General features: G+C 35.4%; 1 protein-coding gene and 1 pseudogene across 5 annotated transcripts in view; one reads left to right on the top strand and one right to left on the bottom strand.

The window, feature by feature from the left end:
* Positions 1-12,121, bottom strand: part of PMS1 (PMS1 homolog 1, mismatch repair system component) — a 119,282-nt gene that overhangs the window by 79,439 nt on the left and 27,722 nt on the right. For 4 of the 5 annotated variants that reach the window (XM_007494502.2, XM_007494505.3, XM_001378605.3 and 1 more), the window contains exon 4: positions 2,779-2,881. The exons of the other annotated variant lie outside the window; for it this stretch is intronic. In XM_007494502.2, coding sequence (XP_007494564.2) covers positions 2,779-2,881 — 103 coding nt within the window. The remainder of the gene's footprint in view (positions 1-2,778; positions 2,882-12,121) is intronic. 5 annotated transcript variants of the gene reach the window in all.
* On the top strand, positions 6,474-6,816 carry LOC103096447 (eukaryotic translation initiation factor 1b-like; annotated as a pseudogene).

Raw genomic sequence — 12,121 nt, 5'->3', positions numbered from 1 at the left:
TAGGTTTTAAAAGTTTAAAAGAATCTTATTGGTTTCTATTTAAAAATAAAAGAAGTTTTTTTCTATAAACTCAAGATAAGGCAATTTAATAAACAGATCAAATCTCTAAAGACAATTTCAAATAATATTTGTGTAACATCTGTGCTGAAATTCTTTGAGGTTCTGGTAATCTCTTCAATAGCACATTATTTTTATCTCTAAAGAAATTAAATTAAATCCATTGGTATTTCTGAAAAGTGATTTATGTAAGGTTTTGAAATTTGCTTTAAAAAAAAAAAGTCATTATTTGTGTTTGTAAAGTTAGCTTTCTACAGACATCTTCTAATCCGATGGTGCAAAAAAACCCAAAACAAACAAACCCCAAAACAACAACAACAACAACAAAAAACCCTGTTAAAACAGAGATTTATTCTATAGCAAATATTAACCTACAGGAACCTTAAAGGCACAGGTATAAATTGAGATAGCAGTACTAGTTTTATCTTACACTGAAAATATTTAAATGGAGGCTGAATGACAGCTGCTGAAATGTGAGTCTGTGATTCAATCACCCAAATAAATATCATAGCTAAGGCTATATAAATGCAAAAAAACCTTTGCAATGTCTGCAAATTTCTATTATATATCTTCAAAGGGCAAATTGAAATTTGAAATAGCATTTGTTTCTTTTTCCCTATTCAAATAACTTTGGAGAGAAAAACTGGGTCACAGAGTTAATAATTTTACACCAATCTTTTAATGTATATTGCTTAGAAAATAGTAATACATTAAAGAATAAAAGCTATGTAAATGACTAAGGAGTTGTCACAACACTTCATTACAATCATACCTGGCTCACATTCACTAATGGAGGCAAGTATAAGAAGGGCAAAAGTAATTAGGAAGAGAAAAATCATCCAGCAAAAGGGCAAAGATCAGGTTGACTCAATGCTTAAGGTTTGTTATTTCACAGTTCCCATGGAGATGAACACAGAGAGGCATGAGAAGTATGAGTGATGTAGAGCTACCAGCCATCCAGATTAGACTGCCTACTACAAAGATAAAAATAAATACATTTAGGTTTTACAAGGTGACTGGATTAGTGCAAGGCACTCTACTGGAGTCTCCTCCTGAAAGCTACTTAAACTTTTTCCAAGTTGAACTCCCAAGGAATGGAGGCAAGATATTTTGAGGATCCTTTTGCTAAAAACATCCTTTCTTTTTAAGTCTTGACCTTTGAAACAAGTTAAAGATTCAGATTTTCCACACATTAATGAAGAACAAGCTTGCTATTTCTCTGATTTTAAAACAAGTATTATATATGTTGAATAGTTTTAAAAATTTAATACATTTTTGTAAGCTAAAATTAAAAAAAAATTTGGGGGTTGCTTGTGTCACTGCAATTTCCCCTTCATTTTTCCAGTTTAAATGAAATTAACATAAATCATTACCAGTAAGTAATCTGAGGATAAGGATATGAACAATAATTCTACTTACAGTACTTTTCTTAGCCCTGCATCAAAAAGTATTTATTTAGTAATAGTGGTACAATGAAAGTAAGAAAAATTTCAACTAAGAAAACTACAAAATAAAAAGACCCTTGGAAAAATAATCTTAACTAATTTTCTATTTAAAGGCAGGAGGAATTTTAGAACAATAAACTACTATGAAAGATAAATGATAAAATTAAATATCAATTTACTAGGAAATTTTGGGGAAAAAAGGACAAACATTTCATTTCAGAGATAATTCCTTTAACTACAACTTTGAAGAATTCCTATCTATAATATTCTTGCAACTTCATTGATCTTGTTAGCAAAAGTATACATTTTAAGCACACATATACACATACTCATACTTATCATGACCTATTTTATAATAATTATATATGCATATATTTTACTTTCTTATTATTCTACAAATTTTATGCAGATAAGCTACATAACTATCTATATACTCCCCAGTATATACAATATTGTTTTCTACATATTAGTGACTTTAAAATATTCAATTAAAGAAAAAAAATTAATGAACATATAGGAAGATCTAGTTTATAAAGATTTTATCCCTACAATTGAGAGCTGAACCCTAGAAATGGGTTGTATAAAGAAGGAAGATATCATTTATAATGAAAAGTAAATGAACACATGTAAAGCATGAAAGAACTGGATTACTACTACCAGCAAAAATGTCTGGAATGTACTCCATCCTTACCTACGTCTTGACTTCCTCTAAAGTTTCTCTTAGGCTCCATGAAGTGGTTTACTCTTCTCCAGTTCTTAAAGCTCTCTTTCCTACTGAAATAACTTTGTATATACTCTGGGTACAAGTTTTTCCCCTAAAAGAATGTAGACTCCTTGAAAGGAGGGATTGTTTTGTTTTTGCCTTTGAATTACCTAGCACTTTGGCAAGTGCTTTATATATAGTAGGTATGTGAAATAAAAGTTTGTTGAATGAATGAAGTTCATCTACAATACTGAAACCAATTTTTACTTTTAGTACTTTAATATATGTTGTCAAAGAACAAAAAAAAAAAAGCATGCTACTGATCCATTCATATTTTCTTGCCCTATTCCCCTTGTAAACAATTGCAAGCATTTCTAATATGGTTTGTCAAGATCTGGGCTGAGAATTAAGTTCTTCATGTTGAAAGCAACTGGTCTTGACAGTTGCAAAGAAATGTTCAGGAGAAGCAAATTTATGATTACAAGGACGGTTATACAATTTATATAAGGTTTCTAAATTTTCTGAATGAAATACAGATAATAGAAAACAATATTGCAAAAATTTTTTTCTTACCTTGTCCAAGATGTGAAGGCTTTTGAGAAACTATATGACCACTGCTATCTAAAACATACTGGGTGCTAAAGTTATCAGCAGCTGTCTTTGTTGTAATTAAAACCTGAAAAATGTCCAAAATGATGTGATTTTTAAATGTTTATTGGACCCCAAACTAAAATATATCTAAAATGATTCTTATTCACAACTCTACTTGAACTAAAAAGAAATTTTAACTTCTATGGAAATTTTCATTTTTCATAAAAGTAAAACAGGAAAATCAGTGTATTAAAACTGAAAATTATTCATGGAGTTTTATACACCACATTTTCATTATGGCATGAATTTGTGCTTGAAATTTCTGCTTAAATAAACAGTTAACAAGTTACTTGCCCAGGATTCAACAACCAATTAGCAGTGGCAGCCCTATAAACCATATTTTCTCACTCCCTTTCTAATACAATATAACAGATACTTATTAAGTATCTCCTTTCCTTCATGCCACCAAGCTTGGAACTGGGGAAAACACAGAAACCATGTACTTTGGATAAATGTGGCCTGCATAAGTTGCTTTCAATTCCCAACCAAAAAGAATTTGGGAATAAAATGATAATTCAGCCATTACATTAGTTGGAACTTCTGATATGTGTGGATCATCTGCATGTTAAGATTTAAGTACCAATATATATATGGTAGTCATCTTCCATTTATCTGCTAAGCACTGTACCACTCTAATGAATATTGTATTTGCAGATAGCAGTATAATTTTCCCCGCTTGAAAGGTGAGTGGAAAAAAATCATATCTCACAGTTGTCATCGGCATGAAGTTACTCAGGATAGTAAGTACAAGTATAAAGGGACAGCTAAGTGATCTCATTTAGGATCTTTTCAGAAGATTGGAAACTGAGAGGCCATTTGCAAACCTGTGTATCCCACAGTTTTGGAGTATTCTTATATAGTTAGGTTACTGATTTAAACCATGTCATGGTTATCATTTTAGGTCTCCTGGAAATATATGTCAATATTCAACTAGTTGCCCCTAGATCAAAATTAACCATGGAGTGTTTAATTAAATTGCTTTCCTTGGATTATAGTATCATTTCAACAGGTTAGTTTTTAAAAAATTATTATTCAAAGGCTTACAAATCCAAACAAAACAAACAATTCCATAGATAACACAAATAAAATCACAGATCTCCTATATGTTTAATTTACTTTTCCTCATATCTATATAATAGATCCTACCCACTAATATCCCAACTCTCCTCACCCTCCCTGCATCACTACTCTCACCCTCCCTGCATCACTACTGGTCTACCTTTATATTTTTTAGCCAGGACCAGATAGTTTTAATAATTACTGCTTTATAATACAATTTAAAATCTGTTACTGCTACACCTCCTTCCTTTACATTTTTTTTCATAAATGCCTTTGATATTCTTGATCTTTTATTCTTCCAGGTAAACTTTATCATTTTTTAAATTCAATAAAATAATTTTTTGGCAATTTAATTGGAATGGCATTGAATAAGTAGATTCGTTTGGGTAGGATTGTTATTTTACTTATATTGGCTCTGCCCGACTTCCAGTTCTGGAGCCCTAAGAAGCAGGGAAGCTTGAAAACAACATGAGAATCCCCTCCAACCAATCTTAAAATAACACCACAAAATGAATGCAGGAGTAAAAGAACCAAAAAGAAGACAGAGTGAAGCGACTTTTAAGAAGAGAAAAACTGTAAAGATAGGCAGATAACATCTGGGCTACTGGGGTGAGAAGGGAGCACAGACAGCAGGAGGCTACAGCAAGGAGTGAGGAGTAAGCCAACCCCCCCCCCCCCAACCCAATCTGCTGTGCCAGGTTCTGAACCTAAGTCCAAGGCAACATCCAGACCCTGAGACCCTACCTGGGCAGATAGAAGTCCAAGCCAATGCATACCCCTTGAGGATCCAAGCAACTACTACAATAGGGTTCAGAATTCCAGTCTAGTGCAATAGACATAGATCCCAGTTTGGGATAGTTGGTGGACCCAAAACTGGGCCTCCTGGACCTCTCCTCAAAGGCCTAAGGGCAGGGCAATCTGTTGTGTGCTTGATCTGATCAAGGCCAGAGTAATACCAAAAGTCTACATCCAAGTCTTAGGTGAGTATTTCAGGTTCAGCAGTCTCAAGGGTTAATTTCAGCAGTGGGAGGTAGCTATCAGAGCTCCCAGTCCTTAAGTCATCATACCATCTTGGTATACCTGAAATTGGCAGAAATCCAGAAATAAAGCTAAGGGTAGAATCAAGGAAGGACTGAAGCTCAAAAGGGTACTCTAACCTCCCAGAGGACAAAGCCTACCCATAAAAAGGTTGGGGAAATGAGCAGATAATAAAAAAGCATCTAACTATAGAGAATTTTTAAGAGCAAGGCACAGAAGAGGACAACGAAAGCAAACCTAAAAGTAAAGCTAACACATGCAAAATACAAAAGAAAAATATGAATTGAACACAGATTCTGGAAGAGCTCAAAGAGGATTTCAAAAAACAATTAAGAGAGGCACAGAAAAAATGGGGAAGAGAAATGAAAGCAATGCAAGAAGAAATGGGTCAAAAGAAAAAGGAGGTCCAAGAGCTGATGGAGGAAAATTATTCCTTATATTGGCTCTGCCCACCTATTAATATAATATTTCTCCATTTATTTAGATCAGACTTTATTTGTGTAAAAAGTGTTTTATAATTATGTTTGTGTAGTTCCTCATTTGTTTTTCTCAGGCACACTCAGGTATTTTATTCTATCTGTAGTTATTTTAAATGAAGTATCTCTTTAAATCTCTTCTTACATTACTTTGTCAGTAAAAGATAAAAATGCTTTTTGTAAATTTACTTTATATTCTGCTACTTTGCTAAAATTATAGTTTCAATTAACTTTTTGGTTGATTTTCTGGGATTTTCTACATATACTATCATCTCATCAGCAAACAGAGATAGCTTTATTACCTTTTTGCCCATTCTGATTCCTCCGATTCCTTTTTCTTCTCTTATTGCTAGCATTTCTACTACTATGTTAAATAATATTTGCGATAATGGACATCATTATTTTACATCTGAGCTTATTAGGAAGGCTTCTAGCTTTTCCCCATTACAGATTATGCTTGCTGATGGTTTTAGGTAGATTCTTTGTATCATTTTAGGAAAAACTCCATTTATATCTATGCTTTTCAGTGATTTTAATAGGAATGAGTGTTGCATTTTGTTAAAGGTTTTTTCTGCATCTATTGATATAATCATATGGTTTTTATTACCTTTGTTATTAATAATATCAATTATATTGATAGTTTTCCTTGTATTAAACCATCCCTGGATTCCTACTATAAATCCTTTTTTGGTTACAATTTATTATCTTTGTGACATAGTGTTGTAGTCTCCTAACTAGTTTTTACTCTTAGTTTAGGTAACAGCATCATACTTGTTTTATCAAAGAAGTTTGGTAAAACACCTTTGCCTGTTCTTTCAAATAATTTGTTTATAGAAGCTGCTGCACCTCCTTCAAATCTCCTCTATTCCTTGCCTTTGCAGCCTCCATCACCTATCTCCACCAGCTTCTACTCTGCTCCTCGCCCAGGCTGCCAGCTCTCCTTTATTTATCTCACCTTCCTTGCCCCCACAGCCTCCTGACACAAGATCCTCCCAGGCACACCACAGGCATTTTATCCCCTCATCAGCCTCTCACTAATATCCTATGTCCACTATCCAGAACCTCCAATCTTTCAACCCCTTTGCTGACGCAACTAAGGGTGCCCACTTACTCTCTGCAGGGACTGAGGATTATATTCATATAAGAATCCAACTATAAAAGGGCAAAAAGATATTTACTACTGTTCAGGGAATCGAAGATGACTATGACAAAAAAACAACTTGTGAAAGCTTTCAAAAAGAAATTTGCTTGTAATTGTACTGTGATTGAACATTACGAATATGGTAAGGTTATCCAACTTCAAGGTGACCAGAGAAAGAACATTTGCCAGTTCCTCCTGGAGGTTAGCATTGTCTAGGTAGAGCAGTTTAAGATTCATGGTTTTTAATATGAGCAAAAACACATGGAGAATTTCTTGAATAGTTTTGTTCTCTAAGCCGAATTGGCTACCTTATGAAATGAGTCTGCAGTAAATGGACTTTTCATATATTTAATCATTCAAAATTCCATTCACATCTGCATGATTACAGAAAACATGTCTGTAGGCTAATAACACATAAGAATATGGTAGTAAGATGGTAACTAAGCCCCTTAACACATTTCTAATGGAAAGTATTTTGGTTCGAGAGTTTATTGTTCAGTTTATTAATTTTCACTTAAAATGTTTTTGTTGTATTAAACCATGTATGATACAGCTTAACAATAAAAAACTTAACAAATAATTTAATATTGGAATTGGTTGGTTATTAAATATTGATAAAATTCACTTGTAAATCCATCTGGTCCTGAGCCTTTTTTCTTAGAGTTCACTTATAGCTTGTTCAATTTCTTTTTCTAAAATAAGTTTATTCAGGTATTCTATTTCTTGCTCTGATGCTCTAGCTCAGTGATGGCAAACCTTTTAGAGAGTGAGTGCTGAGCCCCACCCCCACCCACCCCCAGACTGAGTGCCATGCCCCGCACCACCACTGAGTGGCAGGTGTAACCTGGCCCCCCACACCTCCTCCTTGCCCTACACAGGGAGGGAGGAAGAGCTCCCATTGGATTGTTGGGTGGAAGGGTGGGTGAAATGAGGAATGGAGGGGAGTGCCCTGAGCGCTTTTTTCCCTTCCAGCTCTGTCACCTTTGAGCCACCCACCTTACCTGCTGCGTGCTCCCATTAGCTGCTGGGCAGAGGGGTAGAGGATGTGAAAAAAAATGTCATCAGGCATGGTGAAGATAGGGAGGGGAGCATCTCTGCCTGAGTCCCTCTGCCTTTCTAGCAATAAACTCGGGGGTTGGGGGATGTAGCTGTGTGCCCACAGAGTGTGCTCTCCATGCCATCTTTGGCACCTGTGCCATCAGTTTGGCATCATAGGTCTAAGGAATTTATTTTTTTTAAGTAATTTTATTACTCTTTCATTGTTCATTTTATCTGTTTCAATTTCATCTCCTCGACAGTAAGAGTAGCAAAGTCTTGTGTAATATTGACTGTGGTATTTAGTACTTGAACTTTTTCTTCATGTTGGTTTGCAGTACTTCTTTGACCTGGCAGATCTAGATGTTGGTTATGAGTAGTTTTCATTTTGGAGTTTATTTTAGGAGGTAACCAGTGGATTCTTCCTATTATTCTTCTGATTTTTTATTCTATATGTCTGGATTGTTTTCTTTCGTGACTTCTAGAAATATAGTATCTAGGATTTTGTGGGAATGATTTTCAAAAAGATAATTTTTAGATTCTCTCTCCTTGACCTGTTTTCCAGGAAACTTAATTAAACTTAAACTTCTTAAAATAGACAGAGATACCTTACATATTTTTTTCTCTTTTTCTTTTGGTTTTGTTCTACTATTTCTGTTGCCTCAAGGAGTCACTGAATTCTCTTTGAAATTTTAAGAAATCAGATACTTTGATAAAGCCGCACATTGTAGAGGTTAAAAATTAAAGGTTGCACTAAATGTATAAAAATGTGGTCACCGAAAATATGTTACTCAAGTCAGGATGACTTTTTATGTTAGTTTATTTACAAAAGGAGAAAGAATGAAAGTAAGGAAGTGAGAGAGTAAATAATTACTCTGGTCCAGTCCGAACCAGGCAGGGCTTCAGATGCCCCAGCAAAGAGGGGTCCAGAGGTAAATTAATCAAGGGCTCTAGCCTCCTTCAAGATGAGAGGCCTCTCTGGAGGCTGGTACCTCCATAAAAGCCAGGAAAAGGAGTCAGTCTTTTCACTCACCCATGTGGTAGTTAAAAGGGGGGAGATTCAAGAACAGTCTTACCAAATTTCAGAGGCTCAGGTCCATGAAGAAGATCCTTTACCATCCTCCAATTCCAACTCCAACTCGAACTTGAACTCTAAAGAAAAACTGACTCCACAGGAGGTTGCCACACCTTTTAAAAGCACTTCTTTGCATCACTTATTGTGCATTCCTTCCACTTTATGTAGACCAACTGTAGCTTTAGTTTTGCTTAGGACTGCTCAGGGGGCAGTCAGTCACTTCTGATTCATTACCCACTATAGCACACGTGGGTCACAGACCTTCCCATACTTGAGGATAAGTGGGGTGTATATGCTTCTGGTGATTAAATCTAATCACAAGGGCAAGGGGAGAGTTAATCCCATCTTCACAACATCAAGAATAATGCTTTTTTATTCTTTTTAAATTCTTTCTTCTGGAGCTCCCATTTAGTTTGTAATATCTTTTGTTTAAAAAATATTTCTTCATCTTTTTCAGGAATTCTAGTAGTACTTGTGCCTAAGCCATACCTTTATATGAGGTTCTTTATATGTAGTTCTCATGAAATCATCATCTTCTTCTGCGTCTATATCCTAGATCCATAAAGTTACTTCATCATCAGTGTTTTCTCCTTATTCTCATTATCAGCTTTATTGACTGGCACTTTTTGTTAGAGCCAGGATTTGGCTTCTCTAACAATCTTGGATATAATGTGAGGTGCATTATGGGTACACATGCATATTTCTGTATTGTTCCTGCTGGCCTTTACATTCAATGATGTTAGCAAAGGCCTAGAGGTCTCAGTCTTGTCTTAAATTTTCTAGCTACAGAGCATTGAGTTCTTCAAGTATGTCAAGGTATAGTGTTTGGTCAATGTAGTACAAAATTTTCAGAGCTCCTAGAGAGGCAGACTCATCAGTGCCTTTTTAATATAAAATTTGACAGTTCCAATTCTTACCACTAGGATCAGAGTCCTGCTGATATTTGACTGACCTGGGTTTTTTTTTTTTCCTGATGTTCTTAGGCCTTCCTGCTTTTGAGGAGTAGAATTTCTCACTAGAGCTGTGGTTATCCATGGATGGCTGACTAACATAGAGGTTCTAAGATTCTGTATTCTGGATCTTGATATATGAGGGTCAGAGTCTTCAGAGGATCTGACAATCCTGGAGTATTCTTACTGCAGGATTCTAGAGTAAGCAATCATGTCCTCTTCCTGGTATACAATGTTCTCATAAACTCCTAGTTTTTCTGGAGCAATGTGGAAAACCTCCAAATAATGAACTCTTCCCAATACGTCTAGCTAGACCCATTCTCTATTCTCTAAAAGCTTGAGGGTAATATCTCATGCCATTAAGGATTAGAGGAAGATATATAATTATTTTTAACTTCTTAATCATTATTTGATATGCTCTTTTTTTAGACTTTGCTGAATATATGTGGTAATTGGGCTATTCCATTTTCATTTACTCTGACATCTTGATTAGAAATCTCCCCCTGGCCTTTCCATCTGACTTTTAGCTTGTTATTCAATTATGTCCAACTTTCTGTGACTTCATTTGGGGATTTCTTGGCAAAACTGTAGTGCTTTGCCATTTCTTTCTGTACTTATTCTACAGATAAGGAAACTGAGGCAAATGGGGTTAAGGTCACACAGTAAGTGTCTACTTTGCAAGCTAGGTGCGCAGCTAAAACTTCCTAAATGCATTCTTTCCTAGGGTTAAAATGGAGCTTCTCAAGAGCAAAGACTATTTTGCTTTCCTGTTCATATTGTCAGTGTTTAACACAGTGATTTGTACGTAAGTACTTAATATATGCTTTTTCATTCACTCATCAAAGAATGTCTGTTATCACCACTATTATTCAGCCAATAATAAATTAAGTACTTTTCTGTCCCAGGAAATGTGGTAAACTGGAAATATGAAGAAAGACAGAAAAAGGAAAACGCATGGTCCTGCCCTGAAGAAACTTACATGATAATGAAAGAGATAACATGTGAAACTCACATTTAGTGGCTACAATGCAGACAGTTTTTATAGTATAAAAGAGGTAATCCTAGAGCGAAGGTATTAGCAGGTTAGAAGGAGAGGGACAATTGAGAAAATTATGAATGGCAATGAGTCTTTCTTAAAAAATAATTCATTCATTTATTTACACATAACTGAAAGTGATATTAGAGTACATAAGTTATTTACAACTATGCAGTAATTTGTTATAAAAGAAATTATATAGAAGGCAGCAGAAGTACATTGTTAATGTATGTAAAAACTATACAGCATTTTTGTGATACATTTTTATATGACTATTGACTGTAGTGTTTTCAATTTATAGTATCAGAAGAGAAACAAAATTCCCAAGATTAAAGGAAAAATATATATAAACCAAATGGATTTGACTCCATTAAAAATTGGTACACAATTGGTAGAGTCCTAGCTCTGTGTCACCACTTGCCTCCTGACTTGTTCAAAATCAGTGTCCACAGCCTTACTGTCTGAAAAAATGGGGACCAGTGGCTGCCCTGTGATTTTAACCGGACAGCATCCTTAGTCTTAATGTCTATTTGCTCCACCCCTTTAAACCCCTGTCTCTGAGACGTGGGTACTTTTTGCTTTATTTTTTTTTTCTATTAGATTCAGATGGAACAAGAAACTTAAAAAAATGAATTCTCTTCTGTAACTTCTCTGAAATGAATCTGTAGCTGAATGGAAGACACAGATCTGAAAAGTGCCATTTCCACGAAGATGGAGCATTATTAGGATTAAATAGCAGTTAAGGACAGAGTAAAGAATAGTGGGTTTCTTTAAGACCAGACAGAATCTTGGGAAGTGTGGCAGTTGGATTTCTGGGTAGCCAGAGTCAGTTGATTTTTTCCAACTACCAAAGGGCTCCTGGTCGTTTTAGGCCGATGAGGTTGGTGTTTCTGTTCCCTGGAACACTGAAAAAATCCAGTGGCAGGTAAAAGAGAACAGATTAGAGTTCTAGAGTAAGTTTTGTGGGAGAAATTAACAGAAAAGAGAAAGAGGGAGACTGTTATTTTCTCTCATTAGCTGCTGAGAAGGCCAGGACATTTTGAGACCTAGTCAGGCTTTAAAAGCCTAGCTAGGCCCAGAAGGGCTGGCAGTGGGCAGAGAGAGTGAATAACAACTGATTCAAAGCTGAAGAAAGTTTACAGAGACAGTAATATATAATCAGAGGATTAGTAATTAGCAAAAGGTTATTTAGTATAGTTTGGGGCTTTTTTAGTGATAGATAAGGAGTCTCAAAAGGTAACTACGGCTACTCAGAATTCCAACAGCCACACTTCCCAAGATTCTGTCTGGTCTTAAAGAAACCTGAGCCACTATTCTTTACCCTGTCCTTAGCTAATTAATCCTAATAGCATTGAGCCTTGAAAGAAGTAAAAGAAGCCAGAAGATGGAGCTAAAGACAGAGAGTATTCAGCTCGTAGGGGGTTACAACATGAAAATGCAAGGTGTCAGGAGCTG

Source organism: Monodelphis domestica, chromosome 4 (genome assembly GCF_027887165.1).
Source record: "Monodelphis domestica isolate mMonDom1 chromosome 4, mMonDom1.pri, whole genome shotgun sequence".
NCBI classification, from domain to species: Eukaryota; Metazoa; Chordata; class Mammalia; order Didelphimorphia; family Didelphidae; genus Monodelphis; species Monodelphis domestica.
The sequence above is the reverse complement of the archived record's forward strand: the minus strand, read 5'-3'. Positions and strand labels throughout refer to the sequence as shown.